The sequence below is a fragment of the Hyperoodon ampullatus genome, assembly GCF_949752795.1.
Source record: "Hyperoodon ampullatus genome assembly, chromosome: 10".
NCBI classification, from domain to species: domain Eukaryota; kingdom Metazoa; phylum Chordata; class Mammalia; order Artiodactyla; family Ziphiidae; genus Hyperoodon; species Hyperoodon ampullatus.
Window position 1 is genome coordinate 70,922,419 of NC_136923.1, and position 24,499 is coordinate 70,946,917.

At 56.5% G+C, this 24,499-nt stretch overlaps 1 protein-coding gene across 1 annotated transcript in view; it reads right to left on the reverse strand.

The window, feature by feature from the left end:
• Positions 1-516: 516 nt before the first annotated feature.
• KCNK5 (potassium two pore domain channel subfamily K member 5) overlaps positions 517-24,499 on the reverse strand; it is a gene marked incomplete at both ends in the record, with an annotated part of 35,206 nt that continues 11,223 nt past the window's right edge. The window contains 4 exons of the mRNA XM_079712775.1: positions 517-1,382; positions 3,548-3,716; positions 4,027-4,193; positions 5,378-5,489. Coding sequence (XP_079568901.1) covers positions 517-1,382; positions 3,548-3,716; positions 4,027-4,193; positions 5,378-5,489 — 1,314 coding nt within the window. The remainder of the gene's footprint in view (positions 1,383-3,547; positions 3,717-4,026; positions 4,194-5,377; positions 5,490-24,499) is intronic.

Consider the following 24,499-nt stretch of genomic DNA (forward strand, 5'->3'; position numbering starts at 1 on the left):
CACTACTGCTGAGGTGCTGAAGTGCCCAGCCCCCAACCCCACCAGGGTCTTACACCACCCTCACCCTCTCTCTGAAATGCCTGGCTCAGTGCTGGGTGCACAGGAACCTGTTAATACTGGTGAACTCAAACGGCCGAGGCCCCCGACCTAGGAACTGTGAGACAGTCTTAACCGAATGACTGGTCAACGACCCACGCAGGTGCAGGCCTCCCCAGGATCAGTCCTGCCAGCCCACGTGTCCATGAACCGCCAGATCCCCCAACCATGCTCAGGACAGATGCCTCCCGCTGCCAGGGTGCCCATTCCGCTGATGAACAGAGGCCCTGTCCTGGGTGCACCATGTCTGACCGGTAGCATCTAGCTGCAGGGGATGAAGGTGAGGAAGGCCCCTGGCCCCCTACTCCCAGTTCCAGGGCCACCCCCCCCCACCAGGGGCCAGGGGCCCAGCCACAGTAGGACACCCCAGGTTGAGGAGAAGAGAAGCCATGGAAGGTGGGGTGGGGAGCCGGCCCCACCTCACGTGCCTTTGGGGCAGTTTGCCTTGTTGTACTCGTTCATAAGCTGTTCGTAAGGCACAGAGAGTTCTGACTCAGTGCTGGTGAAGGTGGACTCATCCGACGAGGGGAACTCGCCCAGGTTCAGGGGCACCTCGGCCGCGGCCCCCTCCTGGGGCCTCTCCTCCCCAGCTAGGTTGTCCTCCAGTGAGGACTTGGAGGTGTCCTCGTCCGAGAGGCCGGCCTCCTCGTTCACAAAGGTGATGCTGACATTCTGGAAGATGAGCGGGTGGTAGTCCTGGGCGTCCCACGGCTCGCCCTCCTCGCTAATGCGGTCCAGCTGGTTAATGAACACCTCAGAGGTCGGGGAGCCCTCCTCGGGGGGCCCCGCCCCGGCCTCCTCGCCAGGCGGCCGAGACACATGGCCTTTGCTCCTCAGCGTCTGGGACACCTCTTCCAAGCTGGGCACCCGGTTCTTGGAGTAGACCACCAAGGGGGTCAGGGAGGTGGGCAGGGCTGTCAGCCCACCCCCCTGGGGCCCCAGGCCCGGCCCTGGGACCCGCTCCCCGCCCCCGCCCGTCTTCATTGCCTTCTTCCCGATCTGCTTGATGAGATCGTTGTAAGTCTCCTCCTTTTTCGACAGAAAACTGAAGATGTTGACGTCCTTGGACGCTGCACCCCCTGCCACCTGCAGGGCCTTCCTGGAGTGTGGGGAGCTCTCGAAGGACTCCTTCCGGCGCCGCCGCCGCTTCTTAATGGCCTTGTGCACCTCCACAAACATGCTCACCTTCCAGTTGACAAAGAGGGAGAGCCAGGCCAGCCCCAGGTAGATCCAGAGCTCCACGAAGTAGCGGTACAGGGCGTGGTAGTTGGCGCTGGGGTTCACACCTGAGGACGGGTCAGGAAGCCCAGAGGGTCAGGAAAGGGCCAGCGGGGACCCGGAAACACACAAAGGCCAAGAGCCGTGTCACCTGAAAGTGGACACAGCGCAAGAACACAGAACACCGATGCGGAAGCACCAAGAAAGAAAGGAGGCCTGTGCTAGAAGCCGGACACCCCATCGTCCTGAGAACCCTGGCCTGGTCACTCATGTGCCTGTCCCAGACCCCAGGCTGAGCTTCCTCAACTATCAAATGTCAGGAGAGTGGCTCCCTGGGGTGTGGGAGCTTCAAGGGGGAGGGGCTCTGGGGAGGCTAGTGATGGAGCCAGCACTCAGGTCAGGAACTAAGCCATGAATGTTGGCCTTTCAATGATTCACGAACACTGACACTTGGCTGCTTTGTGTACTTTTTGGGTGTACGTGTTACAGTTCAGTTAAAACCTGGATAGAAATTAAGTGACAGGGCAGCTGGCACCCTCCTGCTGGGGATGGACTCACTAATTTAATATAAGTGAGGCTGATAGTTGAGCCTGGGATGTCCAAGAGCACTGGTCCTGGCAGGAAATATCCTGGACAGCCTTGATTCTCCTTCTGGTGACGTCTGGCCTGCCTCCTGACTTCCTGTATCTACCCTCCTCCTACTGGTTCCTCCTATGGCCTGGAGGGCTCTGCCCTCTCCACACCCCCACTTCCGTGGCCAGGCTCCAGACACCTGCTCCAGGGAGCCCTCCCAGGTCACCCTGCACATCTCTGGTCACTCCCCTACCCTCCAGGATCATGGAGATTTCACTTTACACTTCCAGGCATGTTGATCCATATTATTACGTATCCTGTGTCCCCCCTTCCTGCCCTGAGACTGGGAGAAACTTGGAAAAGGAACAGGAGGAAGGGGGCCACTTCCAGAGCAAGGACTATAACCCCCTCATCAGACTGGAGGGAGTCTGAAGGCAGGGGCTGTCTCCCTTGCAGCCAGGAGGTGCTGTCAATCTTGCTCAGGACTCCGGTCATAAGCAGGTTATGATGACAACCAGGGCACACTAATATAGCCGGGCCCTACCCACTGCACTCATGAATAGCAACTCATTTGATTGTCCAAAACCCTGTGAGGTATGCACCGTTACTTTTTTTTTAAACCAATTTTACAGATGGGGAAACTGAGGCAGTGGTTTGGTGTCTTGCTGGAGCTGAGAAAGTATGATTAAACACCCTTCTGTGCTTCCATGATACGAAGGCTCCTCCTTAGCCTGCTCTGGGCCCCAACAGCTAGACAATGGCAGGGTTGTGCCTCCGTCTAAATTTATCTCCCAAGACAGCAGGCTCAGATCTGCCAGGGTCAGTGGAGTGTTCAGGCCTCTCTTTCCTGCCTCTCCCACCCACTCAGCCGCCCCCTCCCAGCATTCCGAGTCTCCCCTCACAATGGGGCAGGAGGGTAGTGACCTGGCCCTGGCCCTAGGAAGGGGGAGGGGAGAGATCGGAGGTCCTGGAGCAGAGGTGGAGGTCAGCTGGGCAGGGCAGCAGGCACTGAGGGAGCAGCCACTGGGCCAGTGCAGCCAAACGGGGTGTCAGGAAGATTAAGAACCAAGATGCTGTGCAGGCCACAGGCGCAAGGACATGAGTGGCTGGAGCCGACAGACAAAGGGGCCAAAGAGTCTTATCGCTCGTCTGGATTAAGTAGGGGAGGAGTGGGAGGGAGGGAGGGTCCGGGGCGGAGGGAGCAGAACAGCTTTGGGGAAAGGCCTCTCTGGTCTTTAAGCTGCCAGTGGCAAGAGCAAAGTTTCTGGCCTCTGAGCCAAGCATCCAGCACAGCCCCCTCAGCGCCCGGGAGTGATGGGAGGAGGCAGCTGTGACGTGGACCCTGCAGGCAGAAGGCTCTGCCCCCAGTGCACCTAAGCACCTAAGCTCAGGAGACGGCGGGAGAAGAGAAGAAGAGACCAGACGCCAAACACGAACAGAGAAGAAGGAGGGAAAAGCCACGTTCCAAGAAAGAGAAATAGAAAACGTCTGCAATTACTCTGTGCCTTGGTTTCCTCTTGCAACCGGCAGGATCCCACTGGGTGGAGGCCCAGGACACTGGACGCCTACCAGGGCCCCCAGTAAAGGTCAGCTGAATTGAACTTGGAGGAGAAGCAGAGAAAGACAGGGTGTGGAGGCAGAGGCAAGGGGCAGGACTCACCGGCCACGAAGTCGCCGAAACCGATGGTGGAGATGGTGATGAAGGAGTAGTAGAGGCCCTCGATGTAGTCCCACTCCTCTGTCACCATGAACACGAAGGGTGGGACCACCAGGTGGACCAGCACGCCCCACAGGATGAAGATGGCCGTGCATGTGATCTGCGCCTTGCGCTGAGGGCGAAGGGTAGGGAGACCAAGTCAGACGGCGGTGGAGACCGGGGGGAACCCAGCAGAGCACCCAGAGGGCCGAGGAGGCAGCCAGAGGCAAGGCCGGTTGGGCGCCAGGCCTGGGAAGCTCACTGCCCAGGGGAGGGGCGTGGTGCTGATGCTCCCAGCCTCACCCGGGAGGGCAGCGGGCTCTGAAACTGCTCGCTTGCCATCTGTCCTGACACTTATGTCCAATTCTTGGATCCTTCCCACCCCCCCATCACCTGCCAGGGTCCCCCCCGTCTCTGCCCAGGACCTAGGGTTGGGGACATACCAGGCTCACGCCTCTCTTGGTGAGGAACTGGCCCAGCCTCTTGGCACGTCCCCCGAAGAACTTGCCCAGGGCACTGATCCATGTCAGACAGAGCGGCACCCCAAAGAGACCATAGAAGACACAGAAGAGGCGCCCGGCGGGGGTCTTGGGGGCCACGTTGCCATAGCCTGAGGAAAAAGAAGAGAGTGAGGCCAACAGAGCCACAGCAGGCTCTGATGGACCCAGACTCGGAGTGGCACCTGCCTCCATCGCCCCCGCCCCACACCCAGCCTGAGGAAAGCCCATTCCCTAAGATCACTTGACACTGATTAATATCTATGCTTCAGAAATGAAATTTCCCTTGACCACGCTATGATCATGATCATTTATAGCAATTATGATGGTATGGGCTATGTCTCCTCCATCAGACTGGGAGCTCTCTGAAGGCGGACTAAGCCTCCACCATTAGCAAGTCCTCCACGAGTCCGTATGGCACCCTTGCGCAAGTTACAAGGCACAAGTTAGTAGTTTCTCTGGGTAGACACCCCAGAAGCACTGTGGTAGAAGGTCTCCAAAGACGGCGATTCGTAATTCCGTCTCTTCTTATGCTCACATCAAGCTGGCCTCTAATTCCCCTCCCTCTGAATCTGGGCTTTAGTGACCTGTTCGTGGAATGTGGCAGAAGGGACCCTGAGTCAGTTAAGTCCTTATCAGAAGCCTTGTTGCTTCTCCCCTTGATCTCCTGAAATGCTCACTTTGGGGAGTGTCCCTCTTGAAACCCAGCTGCCATACGGTGAGATGCCCAATCATCCCCAGCTAAGCTCCCCAGCAACAGCCAGCATCAACTACCAAACATGGGATAGAAGAAGCCATCTTGGACTTCCAGCCAACTGGGCTTTTGGATGACCACGGCCCCAGCCACTGCAACTACCACGGCATCAGAGACCTCAAGCAAGAACCAACCAGCCAAACCCCGTCAACTCACAGAATGGCCGACAATAATAATAAGTTGTGTTTTAAGCCACTAACTTCTGAGGTGGTTGGTGATGCAGTCATAGATGACCAGAACAGACACCCAGACTGGTGAATAAGCACGGAGTGCATTTGTGCAGTGAGCAATCTGCTCGACCTCTGGCTGTCAAGCTGTGCTGTCTCTACTCCGAGAGTCCAGGTCAGGACTTCTAGAAAACAGTCTCCTAAGCATGGCCAGTCACCAAGGACTTACTAAATCTCCAGGGACGTGTCAAAATGACAGAGTGCAACTGGCCTGATTTTAACCTTGACAAGGCCATGTGACCAGAGCTGGACTCTTACAAGATTCCAGGAAGCTCGGACGTGGAAGTAGGTATCCTGAAGGTCCCAGAAGACTTACCGATGGTGGTAATGACCGTGGCTGCAAAAATCATTGCGTTGGGCCAGTTCCAGTTGTTGAAGGTCTGGTTCCCTGTGATGGCCACGCCCTGTCCTGCAGCATCAGATACTATCTAAAAAGAGAGACACAATGAAGGTCAGAGAAGAGGTCGGCACTTTATGAACCTCCTTATAAGCGTTCTTATTTAAGTATCACAATAACAAAGTGACAGTTACTGTCTCCAGTTTATAGGTGGTGAAACATTTTATAGAGGATCAGAGAGGTTAAGTGATTTGCCCAAGGTCACACAGCTGGTAAGAATATGAACCCCGGCAATCCGGCTCCAAAGTGCCTTCTCTCACTGAGCCAGTGCTTCTCAAACTTACTAGAATCATCTGGAGGACTTCTTAAGTATAGCCTGCTGGGCCCCACCTCCAGATGTTGATTCAGTAGGTCTGGGAGGGAGTCAGAGAATGTGCATTTCTAACAAGGTTCCAGGTGATGCTGATGTTGTGGTCCCGGGACCACAGTTTGAGAACCGCAGCAGACTCTTCTGCCTCTGAAAGAAGGCAGATGTGATGCAGACAAACGGGAGGACCTCCGGAAAAGCATTCTACTGCAGGGTTGGCCTGGGAGGGACCGCCCTCCACACCCGACACGCCTTTCACCCCCACTGTCAGGACACCTGCTAAGGTCAGCCCGGTAAGCTCTTGGGTCTGTCCTCCGAGGGCGGACACATCAGCTGGCCTCCTTTCTCCCATGCCTGGGACTGTCCTCTTCCCCCTACAAGCTCCCCCTTCCCTCCCTTGTCTGGATCCCTTTCTCTCTGCCCTGGGCTGAGCAACTTCAAGGTTTGGGCCAGAACAGGTCAGCAGAAGGTGGTGTGTACTTTTCAGGGTGACTCAAATTCATGCTATCAGTCCCCACGGAGCTCCCGGCAACTGTGGGGGGCAGCAGGTGAGAGGTCACCTGGGGAAGTGCACTGGGAGGCCCCCAGAGAGGCCTTCCTTATTTGTTCCAGGAACACAGACAGCGGCCAAACCTGCTCGCCGCCCAGGCCCTGCCTGTACCCCATCCTCCAGTGCGACCTCCCTTCACCCACGCCCACCACGGGCAGGACCCGGACCTCAGAAGGCGGCTCCCGAGGAGGGGCCAGGATCCACTCTCCATTTGGGGTCCTGCCCCTGCCCCCTAGGAGAGCCCCAGGATGGACCAGCTCAGAAACCAGAAACTCAGCCAAATTCCCTCTAAAAATCAAGCCTAGGACCGAGAAAAGACAGAGGAGTGAAGGATGGAAGCAGGAGGGAGATGGAAAAAGCGGAATTCTCCCTGCGGCACGACTGAAGTTTGGTGAGAAAAGAGGGAAGGGTGGGTTGTCCTGAAGGAATGTGCAGTTTGCAGCGGCAGGCCTGTGTAAATGGATCTGCAGACTTTGTAAGGAATTTTCCATGATGACGTGCTCATCTGACAGGCCGTCAAACCACAGGGCTCACCGCCCTGCCTCCCCCTGCTATTTCCTGAGCATCTCTCTGCAAAGTGGGAAGTGCGGACGGCTGCCTTCACCTGCCCTCAGAGAGCGGCCGCCAAGCTGGCCGGGCCACTTCCACGCAAAAGCACCAGGACGTTCAGATACAAAGAGGCCAACAGGTCTATCCTGTTGGAGGTCCACCCAAAAGGTTTTCTAAACCATGAAATCCACGTTCGAAACAGGAGAATGAAAAGTCCCAGGGCCCTGGATGTTAATGTTAAACAGATGGCAGGGAAAGCAGAACTGCTCAGCTCCCTTTGGCCGCAGCCTTTGTTATCTCAGATATCCATCTTCGGGGGGGTGGGGATGGGGGGGGTTAGTGCAGCATTGTCAGGAAGCACAGCCCAAGACGGATGACAACTGACCAGGAAATCATGGGACTGGGGCACCACCCCTGGTCATCCCCATGGAATCCCGGAGGAACAGGAAAGATGTCAGAAGACAAGTTGCCCCCCGCCACCCTACCCCCGCCTTCTCATACGAACGAAAAGGGTGGATTCTAGAAACTCAAACCTGAACTCTTGCTGACTCTTCTTTGGAAACAGTAGAACATTTGGCATATTCAAAGAGGAAGTGGTGGGCACTGGAAGCTACTTAGCACAGGTTCACCAGAGCAAGTCATGCTCAGCTAAGTGCATCTCCCATTCCAAAGAGGCTGCAAAGCCTTGAAGTTCAGTGGAATGCAGTCAATCTGGATAGCAGCAAGGCAACTGAACAGATGGGCTTAAAGATATTTCAGGTGGACAAGACAGAGAAATGTAGGGAGGAACCGGGGTTAATCCGGGTCCACGTAAAGGCAGATAAACAACCCCAAGAAGTACTGATCATTATCCACCTGGCCTGAGGTCTCCATTATCATGCCAAAGGCCAGGCCTCTTCAGTCTTTTAATCTACAACACAGTAAGGACAAAGATGGCCGACCAGTTTAATCTGCAAAGGATGCAAAACTGGGACAAGGCTGGGATGGGAAGATAGCTAACACACTGCCAACGGCAGTTTGGGACTCAGAATCATCTGGACTGGAAAAATGGGCCCAAACTAACAAGACAGGGCTGTCTTTTAAATTTTTCATGTCTTACACTTTGGGTGAGAAGGCACTGACCCATACAGGGTTGAAGGGGAAAGTCCTTGGGTTTCAGCTGACCACAAGCCAACAAACACTGGTATGGCTGCCAAAAGAAAAGTAAATACAATCTCAGGCAGTGTCAATACCTTATCTTTTCAGGGCTGGGAGGCAACGAGCCCATTGTCCTCTGCAGGTCAGGCCACATGGGGGGCACTCTGTTCCATTCTTGGGTGTCGGACTTCATGATATGTTAACCAGTGGGCCAAGGTGCCCAAGGGAACGGGGGTGGCTTTTTTGGATAACGAGCTACCTCAGGATGGACTGCCCTTGGCAGTCATCCATTTCCGATAATGGAAAGTGTTTAGACGCAGGGAGACCAGCACACATCAGCGATGGTGAAGGTGTGACTGGAACAGGGGTTCTCAACTGGGGTGGTAGCACCCTCTGGAAGTGTTTGGAAATGCTGCCTGAGTATGTGCCTTGTATGTGCCAGGCACTGTTCTGGGCACGAGAGAGAGAGCAGTGAAGGGACGAAATCCCTGTCCTCCCACACATCTACTCTAGTGGATGCTGGGGGTGCTCCTGACATGAGGGGAGCAGGGACCAGAGAGGTGAGATGCCCTGCCACCCACAGGACAGCCCCACACGCCACGTCCACGCTGCCCCCACTGAGATAACACCGGATGGATTGCCAAAGGTGATCTGCGACTTGGGAATCACTTAGTAAGGGCTAAGGAGACAACAAACGTTAAGAACTGGCAAAACAGGGTAACCGAAGAGGGCATTATGGTTGGGAGCTTTGCAGTAGAAAAGCTGGCTTCCTGCTCTTCACCCCACCAATGGTGTGTCCTTTGGGGCACAGCCCTCCGACCCAGCCTCTGCCCTGGATTATCAGGGAGCCACAGCCCCATGAGCTGTCCCCCTGACCTCCGTTATCTCTCCATGGTCACCCAGAGGGGGGGCAGGCAAAGGGGACATTCTGAAGGGCCCTAAGCCCTCCAGGGCCAGAAGCACCACTCACCCTTACAACAGGCCAGTGGCGGTAGTTATATCCACTGGTGAGGTCAGGAGACTGTGGCTGAGAGGTTAACTGGCAGAACTGGGCCAGGTTCTAGACTGTCTCTTGCAAGTCAGCCCGGCTCCCCACCTCTCTCCCCTCGCTGCTCTCCCCGTCCGTGGACACCCCCAGCACCCCTGTTGTTGCCTTCTCTCTGCCCACGGGTCCCAAGCAGCTGGCCTGGGAATCAGCTTGGCTCCATCCCAATGCTGGGGAGACAGGCAGGATTTTAGTGCTGCTGTGCGTCAGACGCCTCTTGTTGGGGCTTTTCTATATATTCCCTAACGGGCTCTTCCTGCGGTTCTGCCAGGCATCACTTGACAAAGGAGGAAAGCTAGGCTCGGGGAGCAGAGGTCTGCATGTGAACTTGGGCTGCCTGCTCCCTGCTCCCACCCCGGGTTGCTGTGGCTTCAGTCGGAACACCTCGCTGGTTACGGTCAGGGTCAGGGTCCCACTGGCCGGTAGAGAGGTCCCCCAGAACACAGGGGCTTGACTCAGGACTGAGGCCATCCCTGGGTGAGGGGGAGCCATGGGACACAGCATCCCGTCCCCCGGGCTTTCTCAGGAGGAGACGGCCCCTGTTCACTCACAGGATTCTTTAACTTGGCTTCCAAACGCACACAAGACAATATCTTCATTTTCCACGCATCCCTGGAGAGTGATGGGAGTGGGGGGATGCCGCACACAGCCCAGGCCCGGCTCTGGTTTGAGGATGGAATAGAGCTCTGCTCCCCGCCTGCCACCCTCACAATAAAGCGGCTGTGATTTACGGAGAGGTTACTATGCACCCAACGCGCTGAGCACTTTATGTGCCTTCAGCTCATCTTTAAGGAGCAAAGAATCCTGCTGGGAAGACACCATAGTCTTTTCCATTTTGCAAACGAGGATTTAAGGCTGAGAAGGTAAGAAAGTAGCCTAAGGTCGGGACGCTAAAAGCAAGGAAGCCAAGAGTAGAGCTGCCCCACCTGGGCCCTGGCCGCGGGTGCCCCACCCCTGTCCCACACAGGCCACAGGAAGGAGGCCAGTGCATACCTCCACCCCTTCGCACCACCTGGAAAAACAGTGCCCTAAAACCAGCCCAATCCACTCGGACCTGAGCCCTCCGGGAGGAGACACTCCCGCCCCTGCCTGTGGCTTCAGGCAACATGCTGCCCCAGACACCACCCTCCCAGAATCTCGTTGTCCATGCAATCTGGGTTCCCCACGGCGCCTCATCCCCCAGGGGTCCGGGGTTTCCTGTGCAGAGGCAGTGCCAGGCCTCCCCATCCTGGAGATTCATTCTGCAGTGTTGCAGGGAGGGTACATCCCGTACCTGGTGCCCACCTGCAGACACGGGCAGTGGGGCTGAGGTCGGGCCTTTGCCTTCATCAGGCCAGTGGGGAAAACAAGTCCAGGTGGCACCCTGACTGTGGACAGCAGCTAGGGGCACCCACAGGGCCACCGCCCTGCCTGCCTCCAGCTCTCGCGGCAGACCTCACGCTCAGGTCACAAGGGCCCCTTCATGTAGGATCGGCCTCAAGGATGCCCTGGATGCCAGCCTCCACAGGATCCGCGCTGCGTCAAGGTACACAAGCGGACGTCCCTCACCATCCTTGGCTACATCCATCCCTAATTCATTCCACCTCCGCTCACTTGGTCCCTCCGGGCTGGAAGGGGAATGAGACCAATGTCATGTGTGCACAGTGCTTGGCGGAGTAGGAAGAACCTTTAATGTCCCTCTCACCTGACCCTCCCAGCCACCTTGGGAGGTGGGCAGGGCATCGTTGATTACTCCTCATTTCATAGATGATAGTTTCTATTTGAATGGTAGCTGATATTTGAGCACCTATTTTATGACAGGCACCAATCAGAGCACTTTAAATCATTCAGCTTGGGCTTCCCTGGTGGCGCAGTGGTTGAGAGTCTGCCTGCCGATGCAGGGGACACAGGTTCGTGCCCCAGTCCAGGAAGATCCCACATGCCGCGGAGCGGCTGGGCCTGTGAGCCATGGCCGCTGAGCCTGAGCGTCCAGGGCCTGTGCTCCGCAACGGGAGAGGCCACAACAGTGAGAGGCCCGCGTACCGCAAAAAAAAACAAAAACAAAACCAGAAAAGTCACTCAGCTTGTTGAGTCTTTACAACCTTGTAATGTAGGTACTCTCACCTCCACTTACAGCTGAGGAAAATGAGGCACAGAGGCTAACTAAGTAACTTGCTAGGCAGTGGTGGAGCCAGAGTGTGAACCCAGGCAGTCTGGCTCTTAACCCCTGTGCTGTCCACAGCTGGGGAGAGGGGACAGGGGGTGCAGGGTGGGCTTCTCAGCTACAGAAGTGAAGCCGGGTCTCTAGAACACAACCAGGCAAACGCAAGGGAAACATCCATGGGAATGCAGAGACTACCCCCCAGAAGGTAAGCTCCACGAGCGCAGGACTTTTATCTGCGGTATCCCCAGAGCCGAGGACACGGCCTGGCACATAGTAGATGCTCAACAAACATTTGTTAAAGAAGTGAGTAAACGAACTGATTAATAAATTCATCAGCAACAAGGGGCAGCAACAAGCAGCAAGAGGGCGGGAAGCAAAGTCAGACCCCAGTAAGAGTGTGGCTGGCCGGGTCAGGGGGTGAGTGCAGGGCTGCTGGAACCAACAGCATCCAACGTGTCGGCGGGGAGGCAAGGGTGTGGTCAGCAGGCTGCAAGAACAGAGGGCAGGGGGCTGAAGGTCCTGGGGGTCAGAGGCTGGGAAGGGGTGAGGTGAGGCAGGCAAACAAAAGCCCCCTCGTCCAAGAGGGCAGAGCGGGTGGCAGTGGGGCTGGGAGAGTCCCTGGGGTGACTGGAGGGACTGTCCTTCCTGCAGGAAGGGGAGGCCTGCCCCCTCCAGAAACTCTCCTAAGGGGCTGTGGACGTGTGGAGAGCAGGGAAAGGAATATAAAGGGGAGCGACAGGCCTCTCTGTCGAACCAGACCTGGCCCTCTCCTGGGAGAAACTCACGGAAATGTGGGGCTGACCTGGGTGTGACTTGGGCGGGGGGCGGTCCTCTCTCAATTGCTGGCACCAAGTCTCTGGGTAAATAACAGCCTATCAGCCTTAGCTGCTCCATCTGCCAAAAAGAGCACCTACCCCAAACATATGAAAAGCACCTAGGACGCTGGAAGCGCTGAATGAACGCACCTGCAGTCAGTGTCATGAGGAAACCAGACCCAGTGGTGACTCGACACCCCGGGGGGGTAAGACCGCTTGTCCCCAAAGGTAAATCAAAGGTCGAGGGGTTTACTTCTCTGCACCTGCAGGACAAGCCTGGGTGAGAACAGGGACACCGAGGCTCAGCAGGTAGGTGCTCCTGGGCCCCCAGACAGCTAGTTGGGGGACCTTAGGGTTGGGGGGGTGTGTTAAGGCTCCCCCTGAGGTGGCAGAGGCACACCCAGGATGTGCCACCCCATCCGTCAGAAGGCCCATCTCTCCGGACCTCTGCCCGCCAGAGGCTCCCCGCCACCCTGGCCGGTTTCCCGCACAGCCAAGCAAGGCAGGCCGGCTGCGGAGGGAGAAAGGCCACACGCCGGTCCTCACGCTGCGCTTTCCAGGTGAGGCCGAGGCCAGGCGTGGTGGCTTCTCTGAACCCCAGTCCTGAAGCCCCCGCCAAGCTGCCCCCAGCTTCACAAGGCAGCCAAATGCCCATCCACCCCCCTGCTCTCTGGGCTGGGCTCTTCCTTCCTGTGTGTCCACATCTGTCTGTACGTCCATCTGTTATCTAACAAAGAACCTCCTCAGGGTAGGGGGCCAAGAGAGTTGGGGGCGCTTCTGAACAGAACAGACAGAAGTGGAGATTAGTAAACCTAACGCAGGCACTTTTCAGGCAAATATATTTAGAGCTTGGGCTTGTTCAGAACAATGTTTTTGACGTTCTTTAACACCACGAACTGATGAACAGATAAAGGGGGCAGGGGAGGGCCCCAGATCCCATGTACTGGGGCTCCCTGCCGCAGTGTAAGGAGGGGGAATGGGCAGGCAGGGGGCTAGTGGGTAGAGCTAACTTGTCCAGCTGTTTGGGCAGCCCTCCCTCTGACCGTCTTTCGGGGACTGTTGGCAGACCCAAAGTGCCTTGGCAAGAAGGTGAGCACCTGTTACCTCTCTTATTCCCAAGACAAATTCGAGGACTGAAGACTATTATCTAAGCCCTCAATTATCTTCACTCCTCTCACTCTCCCTCTCTCACGCTGACTCAGCTTCTCAAACCTTCCTAAAGTGGGGGCGGGGGAGGGGCATCGGAATTGTTTCCAGATGCTAAACTGAGGCTCAGAGACCTTGGATACCACCCAGTCCCTGAGGCAGCCGCCCTCATTCCCAGCTGCCCAATGGAACCACCTGGGAGTTTAAATAAATACAATGCCTGGGCCTCACTCGCAGCTACTCTGTGCAGTGGACCTGGGCGCCGAGTGGCTAACAAGCTCCACAGGTGATTCATCCACTCACCGCTGCCTAAATGGGGGTGATGGGTGTGGGTGCCGGGCTCGGCCTTCCAGCTCCCCGTCCAGGAGGGAGGATGCAGATGCGCGGGCAGGGAGAAGGCATCCTCGGTATTCCTCCCGCCCTCTCCCTGCAGCCCAGGTGACCAGGTGTGGCTCGGAGGGCAGGCCCAGTTTACGAGCAGGGCACTGGCGAGGGCCCAATGGTGCCACCCTGACACCTACACCAGCTGCAGGCCTGGCTCACCCGGGCCCTGTCTCTCCCAGGCGGGGAGCAGGTGTCTGCGGGTCAGGTGCAGGGACCTGGGGGCAGGGCCACACCTCATCTCAGTTACAATCAGACCTGGGCTCTTGTAATGTGGACTTTGCAGACTTCTGTTTTGCTTATCTGCATTTTCAGTTTTGCTCCAATGCCTACCCGGATATTTATAATGTTTTTAGCTGAACGAAGGAAAGACAAATTGTTGGAGCCTTGGTTGGTACGCTAGGAAGTCAATGTACAACTAGGAAGACGCTGGTTCAGCTCAGGTTGCTTACCGAGACTCTCCAGGTACCCTTGACATCTGCCAACATGACTTCTCTGTAAAATGAGGAGGTTGGCCTATGACTACAGGGGTCCCCCTGTCTGGGGACAATTCACATTTTCCTCTGCCTAGAACCACGACTTCAGGGCCCAGTTCAGCACCTCCCAAGCTCCAGGAAAATCCACAGCACATTCGAGAAAATACATTTTCATTCTCAGGACTCAGCTCACTGGCCACCAGCTCCAGCTCTTCCTGAGCCCCCGCAAGCCGGGCTGCCCGAGTCAGAAGCGAGCCCTATTCCTCATCCCCTCCCAGATCCCACTGCAGGATGAGGAAGGCGCCTCACTTCGCCTTGGTCCCTAAAGTAACCTGCCCGGTGCTGGCCAGGCTGCCCTCCCTCAGCCCAGGGAGGAAGCAGCCAGCCAGAGGACGCGCCTGGTGTTCAAAATACAATCCCCCCAACCCCAGAAACCCACACACCCTCATCAGGCAAGGTGGAAAGTGGTATCCCACCCTCAGCCTCAACGCACGCTTGAGGGGTCCCTACAGTACTGCTTCTTAACTTGGTTGCACGTGGGGATCACCCAGGGGGAGCCTGGGGAAATACTCATGCCTGGGTCTTACCCGCAGATTCAGACAGAAATGGCCTGGGTTGTGGACTGGGAACTTGGATGCTTAAAAGCTGCCCCAGGTGACTCTAATATTATGTACAGCCGATTTCAAAACCACTGACCCGGACCCGAACTACCCTCACTCCTTGTTAGGGGGAAGGCCTAGTCCAGCCCCGCCCCAGGGGTCAGCACAGCAGCCATGATGGATGACTGTCCTCCAGTCCACCCTTGGGCTTCCCCTCCTGGGCCATCTCTCAGCAGCCTCTGCAGAGCTCAGAGGTGCTGCGAGGTCCCACGCTCATGGGGAAAGCCCGTGCCAGAGGTGAGAGCGTTTTCAGCAGAAACCTCTGGGTTTCCGACTTTCTCAGGCCCGGGAGCCCTGCCTGCACTCAGGAGGGACAATGAAAACAAGGCAGGTGACCCTGCCCCCATTGTTCTCAGGCTGGGACGGTAACACTCCCCCCTCCCCCGGGGCAGCTGGGCGCCCCTCCCATGAGAGCTGAGGCCAGGGCAGAGCAGTGCAGGGACTGGCTGCCCCGGCGGGTGGGCAGCGGGGTTTGGCTAAAACAAACAGACAAGGGCTGGTGGGGCCTGAGCTCAGGATGGGACGTCAGCAAGTGTTTTCAGGCACCTGGAGGGCTGAGCTGATGAGTGAGACTGGAAATCCCTGTGTGCAGACCCAGGGGACCTCAAGGACCCAGGCCCGGTTCCACAGTCCTGCTGCCTGAGAGCTGGCACTGGGGAGTAGGAAAGAGCCCCCTCCCACCCAAACACACACACCAGATAACCCCCTGGAGCCACGTTCTGAAAATCCACTCCCTGCTTCATCTTCTTAAGTACTTGGGGCAGGGGGAACGTGCAGTGAGGCTTAAATGACAAGAGGGGCACCTTTCACCCACCTGCAGCTTCCCTACCCCCAATTCACAACCACTGCCCTGCTCTGGGTGGCTGTGGCCCGACCCGTGGCCTTGTGCTAGTATCTCTTCCCTATCTGGGATGCTTGGCCTGGATTCATGACCTGGCCCCTCCTCTGCCCCCAGAATCCAGATCCTGGGAGTATCTGACATCTTTCTACGTTGACTGATGCCAACAGACATCTTCCTACCAGTGGGTCAACAACTCGAGGGCAGGACATTACTCAGCCAGGACACCTCAAACATGCCAGGTGTGCAGATTACCCCCCTCCTTCCCCATAGGGGTATGGGTCACTAGGGAGTGAGAGGTTCATGCAGGGGATTCGGCTCCTGGCTTGTCCTTTCCAGGCAAGCCGGCAAACCTCTCTGGGTCCTGTTCAGCTCCTCTGTAACAAGGCTGAGGAGGGCAAAGCCAGCAGCTCCCTCCTCCTGGCCAAAACCCCATTCATCAGGCACCTTTCATACCCACCACTCCTCTGGCCCAAATTTCATTTGAGACTCAAGACCCTGTGGGCAAGGCAAGCAAAATGGATATTGTTATTCCCATTTTGTAACTGAGGAAACTGATCAGAGAGGGCTAGTGACCCAGAAGAGCTCACACAGCAAGCTGATGACAAAGCACAGAGAAGAACCAGCCGGAAGCCCCCTGACTCTCAGTTGAGGGCCCTTTGCACCAAACAAGCAAGTCACCCATCCCCCCTCCTGGGACAGGGCTCAGAAATGCCAAAGTGGATCAGGGGAGGTGAGTGACGGGAGAGAGGCAGACACGGGTGACAGGTGATGGAGAGCTATAAAAGGGCGTGCAGTCACATCCGTGGATCTAATCCTGAGATGATTTCGGATGAGCGTATGCCTGTGCTCCCCTCTCACCCAGAGATGCCTTAGGTTTACCCCAACCTGATAGTGGGGTGGAAGGAGCAAACACGGGAAGTCACCAGCCCCTCAAGGTTTCTAAAAACAGCCCTCAAGCAGGCCACAAAGACGGTCGCAGGAACTGCTCACCTGCCATCTCCCCATCCTGGGCTGAGGACCTGAAGGAGATTCATCAACAGCTCAGTAGCCCCACCCTGTCTGTGCCACCTTGCTTCCCATTCTCCAGAGCCCCCGCCCACACATTAGCCTGGACGACACAAGCTGCTGATCCACCGCAAAATCACACACGTCAGAAGTTTGGGACCCTCTGCAGGCAGCATGGGGGCAGAGGGGGGAAAGGCCTGGACTTTGGAGCAGACACACATGGGTTCAACTCCTGGCTCCATTGCCCACCAGCAGGTCACCCAGGGCATGTCCTCTCACCATCTGAGCTTCTCCTTCCATCTCTGGAAAGCGGGGGTACCAAGACTTCCTCGGGTTGGGGCGCAGATTACGTGAAACAATGCACAGCTTGGTGCTGGGCATACAGGATGCGCACTGGGTGGAAAAGTAAACTGGGAAGAACAGGGAGGTGGGGAGGCCACCTCCACTCTGAGGGTTTATGCCCGGGCACAGGGCATCCAGAGCTGTGAATACAGAGCTGGCCAGTTGTCACCTGCAATGCCCTCCTTCCTGGCGACCACCACCTGGAAGATCAGGGCTTGGGACAGTACTTATCGCCCCATGACATTCTATTAGGTATCTGCTATCTGGTCTACTATTTATCTCCCCCGAATAGACTACGGGCTCTGAAGGCAGAGATTTCACTCATCCCTCATTCCCAGAACAGAACCTGGCACCAGTAGGTACTCGATATTTGCCAAATGACGACTCAGTCTCTGAGGTGTATGCCTTCCACAACCACGCCTTCCGGGGCACGAAGATGGGTGAAGGTGGGTGCTGGTGCTATATTTAACATGGGTTCTGGCTGGATGAGGTGGGCAGTCCTGGCAGGTGTGGCCACCCGGGGTGATGGCTTTGTATTTCTCTGCCCAGTGCCTTTTCCTCACCTCACCCCACCCTACCTGTCTGCCAGGCCAGAGTCACCAGAGGTCCTAGCCCTGGTGAGTCAGCTGCACGGCAGACTTTGGAACCATCAGGATTCCTGAGGAAGGAGGCCGGCAGGCGGTGAGAGAGGGTGCCCAGGATGGGTGTCAGGGTTGAGGGCCACAGGTCCGCCCCACACCCCGGGCCCCATGCATGCCGCTGCTTCGTGGCTCCTCCAGCAGAGGGGAAAAACGACGCTCTGTTCCATAAAGCTCTCCTGAGCCCTGGGAGCAGCCAGCCCTGTTCCTCTGGACACAGACGCCTCCCCTGGGCCCCCTTGCTGGGTTCCTGAGGACAAGGCTCTCCAGCAACTGACACCCCCAGATTCCCCCTCCACGGGATGAAAGCTGCCCGCAGCCTCACCACATTCACCCCATCCGGGTACACCCACGCCCTTGGGAGAAGGATGTGGCCAATACCCTCACCTCTTACCCAGCAGAGGACCGCACCCCAGACCACCGTCAAACTGTCTCCACCCAGCGGCCCCAAGAAGGGACCCCTCCCCCTGCTCCTTCCCCTCTCCCTTCACCTGTGGCTGGCAGCTTCGGGTAATAACTGCCCATCCTTGAAGGTTAGGGTTCTGATGATAAGGGATTATTAAGTCTACCCATTTATTATAATTTGTTTAAGACGACCAAATGGTTAAACTGTAAACCTCTTCACTAATGGGGGGGGGAAAAAAAGAAAGAAAGAAAAAAAGAAAAGAAAACAGGCCAGGGGGATACTAGGTGGTGGTGTTAATCCTGCATGAGAGGTGGCAGCGGAGTCTCGCCATGCCTATGAAGTAACCCTCCCGGCCTGTTTATTACAAACCACGGCTTACCCCGCAAACCTGGCCCTGCTGCCTCCAAGCATGACCCAAGCCCCATGCCTCTCCACAAAGCCCCCTGCAGGATCCTCCTGAGGGCCAACCACCTGTCACAAAACCCTTCCTTATTGTCTGACTCTAACCTAAATACCCCCGGCTGCAGTCCAAGCCCATTTCCTTTGGTTCAGTCTCCAGCTGGAGACGGACGACAGCTGGTCTCCATCGTCTCTGGAATAAATTGTACAAGAAACGACCAGCGAACTGGCACAGGCATTTTGGGGTGGATGGTACTGTTTGCAGGGTGGGGAGCCTTCTACCTCAATGGCAGATCAAATCCCAGATCAAATCTCACCACTGGAAGACTGAGTCACAGCTAGAGACAAGAGCCAAGACAGACCACGATGGTGACAACTGTGAATGTCACTCGGCCAGATGCAAGGGGGGTTGTGCCCTAAAGTGCAGACTCCCCAAGCCCCAGAGAGCCGGACCCAGATCTCTCACCACACCAGTTGCACCAGGGGCTCTGGCCACCAAGGCCCCTATCTGGAGATCACAGGGATGAGATACAAAGGGGATCCCCAAATACAGTGGGAAAGGAACAGAGCCTGATACATGCAACCGGTGCCCCCCACCCGCCTCCCCTGCCTTCGCTGTCACAAAAGCACAAAGGCACAGCCAGGGCTTCCCTGGTGGCGCAGTGGTTGAGAGTCCGCCTGCCGATGCAGGGGACACGAGTTCGTGCCCCGGTCCGGGAAGATCCCACGTGCCGCGGAGCGGCTGGGCCCGTGAGCCATGGCCACTGAACCTGCGCGTCCGGAGCCTGTGCTCCGCAACAGGAGAGGCCACAACAGTGAGAAGCCCGTGTACCGAAAAAAAAAAAAAAAAAGGCACAGCCGCCTCAGCTTTTCCACCCTGCGGGGACAGTCCCCCACCCATCTCCCATCCCCGGCTGACTGGGGCATAACCAGGGTGAAGCAACACAGAGCTGTTTTGTGCTGAAGGTATGGAAAAGTAGAGTGAGCCCTCCTCGCACAGAGAGGCTGGGCTGAGGTGAGGAGTGCTGGGGTGGGGGTGGGGGGGTTAGGAAAACCTCCCATCCTCCACCCTGGGGCCCAGGACCAGGGACAGGCTGGGCCACAGGAAATGGAAACTCTCCCGATGGCGCATCACGAGAGTCCTGACTCTGAGGCGGCCCCATTGTGAAACACGGGAGGCAGAAAGGACCAGGACCAGGCCTTCAACACACACATTCTCTCGCTCCCCTTCAGCCGGGCTGCGATTTTACACAAGAGCATTGTCTAAGGCTGCTTAGCACCCTAACACCCACCCAGGCTCTGGCAGCCCTCAACCTTCCTAGGAGCGTGCAGGAACATTTGACACCCATGCCTGCACAGCGTTAGCTATTCCTCAGCCCTACAAGTCATGACCTCAGTTTCTTTACTGATCAAACGGGAGTAATGCTGTCTCCCCACCAATTCACACGGCCATGGGTCCAAAGGCTCAGCAGATGTGAACGTGAAGAGCGTGAAGTAGGTGCACCAGCAAAGCTAGAGATGCCCCTGACTTTGAACTCCTAGTTTCTAAACACCCACTGCCGTTGGGGGTAGGCTTTCCCCCAGCCTCCCGGTGCATTGTGCGTGGCCAGCGGAGGCTCAGAGACAGGAAAGCAAACGCCACCAGATTTCTAAGTCATGCAAGGGTCAGCAGGGGAGCGAGACCCGTTCCTCAAGTGGCTGCATCCTGTCCCCCTGCAAAACCCAGTTTCCCACGAAACACTTTGAGTGGCAGCTGGAGTGGCCACTTCTCAGGCTTGTCCAGGGAGGTCCATTTGCCCTCGCATCTGCTGAAGACGGCCACCAGGCCTGGGCTACTGTGGGCTAAACCAAAGATCTAGCAGTGGGCTTCTAGGATATGGCCTGCCCTCTGCCCCATGGGTCACCTCCCAGGAAGAGCAGGGGGACAAGAGGACAAGATGGGAACAGGGTTCCCTTCACCTTCCCTCCCACCTCGAGGCTCTGGGCATTCCCCTCTTTGGAGCCATTCCTGCCTGATACACATGCCACATCTGGCTAGACACCAGCCCCCCAACACCCCTGTACAGATCTTCCCACCTACGTTAACCCAAGGAAAGATGGGACCAGGGTCCTGGGCAAGCTTTCCTCACATTACGCAGCTCAAAGTCATGTCGAATGATTCCTTAAGAATTTGCCGGGCACCAGTCCTGTGCCCTGATGTGGGCAAAATAAGGGAAGAGCAAGACATAGGCCCTGCCCAGGAGGGCCTTGGGTCTAACGAGACAGGCAGGCAGATGGGAGGAGTTACAGTGACAGAGGAAGTCAGCACAAGAAAGCAGCAGACAAGCCAAGGCAAGGCCAGGACAGTCCTTGCTAAATACACACTCATCTGAGCCTGATGGGACAGAGCGGGCAGGGCGGTCAGCAGACCCCGGCCAAGCCGCGCTTTCTGTGAACCAGACGGGTGGGGATGCTCACCTCAGAGGAGCTTGCAAGTTTCCCGGGGGGTGGGACGGGGCAACCCCCACTTCGGGTTCTCGGCACATCACCCTCCCCACTCCAAGGCTGCCGGCCAGCTCTGACCTCGCCCACCCCAGAGCAGGATGGAATCTAACTAGGCACCAAGAGAAGCCAGTGTGCCCTTAGGAACCTCAACGGATTCCATCAGCATTCTAGCACCGCCCAAGAGAACTCTCTGTGCTGATGGGACACTATCTGAGCAGTCCCATGTGGCTACTGAGCCCTTGGACTGTGGCCAGTGTCATAGAGGAGCTAAATTCAAACTTTATTAATTTTAATTAAAAATTAAACAGCCACAATAGTTAGACATATCATGTTAAAATAAAATTAATTAGGGACCTGTGGGTGGTAATTACCATACGGATGCAGTCAAACACAACACATCCTACCTAGGCAGGGTCTGCCTTACCCTGGACCCCTGGATTCACCCAAGCCTTGGCCGTGGTCTGCAGCATGCTCTGGGCTCTGAATTACATGCATGGTCCTGGGCTGTCCCAAATCTTTCCTGTGTTTGTGTCTTTTGTCAATCCAAAAGGCAAGGAGGGCAAAGTCTCCATGGGCCCCCACAGGAGTCGGAAGACCTGGATATACACAGAGGCTAAGACAATACTTGTCCGTGGGCCTCTGGAGGATCCCCTCCCTTGTAGGGGACACTGACTCCAACACTGGGGACAGCCCCTGGGACTCCCCCAGCTCTGCCAGGCCTCTCCCGGGGAACCACACTGTCTTCTTGGTGACCATCAGATCGTGTCCAATCTCAAACTTCTTGGTCTGCAGCCCGAAAGCCCACCTGGTTTCCCCAGTCTTTGAGACCCTTCCCCTCAAAAGTGTTCAACAGCACTGCTGCCCAGGAAGCCACCCCTCTGGCAGCTAAACTGAAAAATAACACGTTGTTTAGCAATTTCAGAAGCGACACTAGTTTTCGGAGTATGCGCCATTAGAACCATGTTTATTTGTGCTTTGTGTACCTCGTACATTAAAAATAGCCAGTGTAGGGCTTCCCTGGTGGCGCAGTGGTTGAGAATCTGCCTGCTAATGCGGGGACACGGGTTCGAGCCCTGGTCTGGGAGGATCCCACATGCCGCGGAGCAACTAGGCCCGTGTGCCACAACTACTGAGCCTGCGCGTCTGGAGCCTGTGCTCTGCAACAAGAGAGGCTGCGATAGCGAGAGGCCCGCGCACCGCGATGAAGAGTGGCCCCCACTTGCCGCAACTAGAGAAAGCCCTCGCAAAGAAGCGAAGACCCAACACAGCAAAAATAAATTAATAAACTCCTAAAAAAAAAAAAAAAGCCAGTGTAGGAGTGGCTGACGCTATATGCATGCATCTTACCCTTTCAGAAAATTCGATTTCTTTGCTTTAAAAGCAATACAACAGCATTTCGGAAAACTAGGGAAGCAGAGAAAGAAAAGGCATCAATAACCCTGCCTCCAGCTCAGCGCTGCCCGCCTTCTGTTTTCACGTCGAGTTTCAATTATTCAACGCTAACACAGCACCATGCATGAAACTAGAGTCTCCTGCTGCCCTCACCCCTGTCTTGTCTTTGTCTCACTTGAAGTCTGGCTCATAGCTCAGCCCCACTGAAAACACCAAATCGAAGCCCTGTGAACCCACCCCTGCCCCCAGGGCCCCAGTAGGTGCCCCTGCTGGTCTGTCTGAGGGTCTCCTACTCCACAGGCCAGAGCCTACCAGGTCACTCAATAAGCAGGGATCAACTTGTGTGCAGTGCAGTGGTGGCTGGGAGTGGAGAGTGTGTACACAGATAGACACCGGCTCTGGCAAGTGAAAATTTTAAGACACGTACACAGTGACCCCAACACAGAGCTGGTGGAAGAGATGGGGGGTCTGGCCACAGGCAGCCTTCAGCCCTGGGGCATTCCAAAAAGAGAGGGCGTGCCAAGACTGAGACCTACGAACTCTGAAGCCCTGGCATCGTGGAGACAGAAACTTCCTAGAGCAGGACCCAAAGTGTCCCCTCATGACTCGGAAGTTGCCTTGCCCCAGCCCTGGGGAGCCAGCCCTGGGTCCAGACAGGTGCACGCCCGGGGCAGGGGTGTGGGAGGGTAGGGGGGATGCTGACGCACCTCCCTAGGCAACCTATCGACCTGTCCCAACAGAGGACGGAGCGTCCCCACTCATGTGCCCCGTGCATGTGACGGGCAGCAGGGTGGGGGGCCTTCCCAGAGTGCTTGCTGGGTTGGGGTAGAATCTGGCCAGGCGTGGCCCCCGTGGGAAGGGCCCGGGGCAGGAGTTTTTCAGATTGGAGGTGGGCGCTGGTAGTCCTACCTTTGAGTTTTGGGGGCTGGTGGGACAGAGGCCAAAGGAGAAAGAGACACAGCTTCACGGTTCGGATGTTCATTAATCATTACCCTCGTACACAGTGTGAGGTTTGGGATCCAATGGGGCACAGTCGAGGGCCTCATGGGAGGGGGAAGGAGTGCAGACAAGGCACAACCCCCAGTGCAATGTGTTCTGACGTGGGGGAGAAGGAGGAGCCCAGAGAATGATGGGGCTCAAAAGAAGGCCACCTCCAGGGTCAGGGGAGCCTTCCCTGGCGGCCCCAGCCTATGGCAACGTTTCTACCTTGGAGCACACGAGTCCCCTACAACATGCTGCACCCCTATTTAATAATCCTTCATACACACCGCAGGGCCCGGCCCCAACCTCAAAGATAAGGATAACGTCTGATACGTCTCATAATTCCCACAACCTTGAACCAGCACTGGGCCTGCAGCTGGCGCTAAGAGTCTAATTGGCCTTAGTGAACAAGTCCCTGGCTCAGAGAGGGGCAGTGACCTGGTCTAGTCACACAGCAAGTCAGCTGAGCCAGGCCCAGGACCTGGCTCTGTCTTCCAATTCCCAGTCCCTGGGCCACTCATCAGTAGATCTCAGGGCTGCGGCTGGAGTCTGGGGGATGGGGTGTTGAAAAGCTGATAATCAGGACACCCTCCCTTTTCCTGCTCCCCGGGGGGTGCTGACAAGACATTACTGCATCAGCGTGCTCTGCACTCAGCACTATCCCTCAGCCAGAGGCAGCCCTTCCACAGGCAGCCCTTCCACCCGCTGCTCCAAAGGGGGCGGGACGCTGAGGAGGGGAGGGCACCCTTCCAAAGCCAACACTGTCAGGATGCATTCCTCGCCCCGGGAGGCAAGAGTTTTATTTGAACAGGAGCTATGGGGAGGGGATGGGGCTGCCGTTCTTTCTCCTCCAGTGGGTCTGAACAGGTGCCATCCTGTACCCGGGGGCATGGCAGGAACAAGAACCTTGCATTAGACTCAAGGAGCACCCAAGCCAAAAATCAACATTCAAGTCCGTGAAGGGCCTGCCCCAGGGTCCTCAGCATGCTACAAAATAGCCAGTCTGTCCCCAGTCATGCAGGCAGATCTGAGCAGCGCTTACACCCCAGGAGAAAGGCAAGACGAAAGCTGTTCCCTCCCAAGGTGCAGACCACAGCGCTGCTAGGGGTTAGCCCTGGGGAAGCCAAGTCAGGGACGTGTCACAAGTGTGGGTTTAGCTGCTGGGGCGGTAGCAGGTAATGTGGGGACTCAGACAGGAACCCTAGAGCCGAGAGGCAAACTAAACTGCACCTCACTACTCCAGGTCTTTGATTCTTTCTCGAGAGCTCGGTCTCTGGGTCCCCTGACCCACAAACCCTGCAGTGAAGGGTCAGAGCCTGACAGGTCCATAAGGATGCCAGGGGAA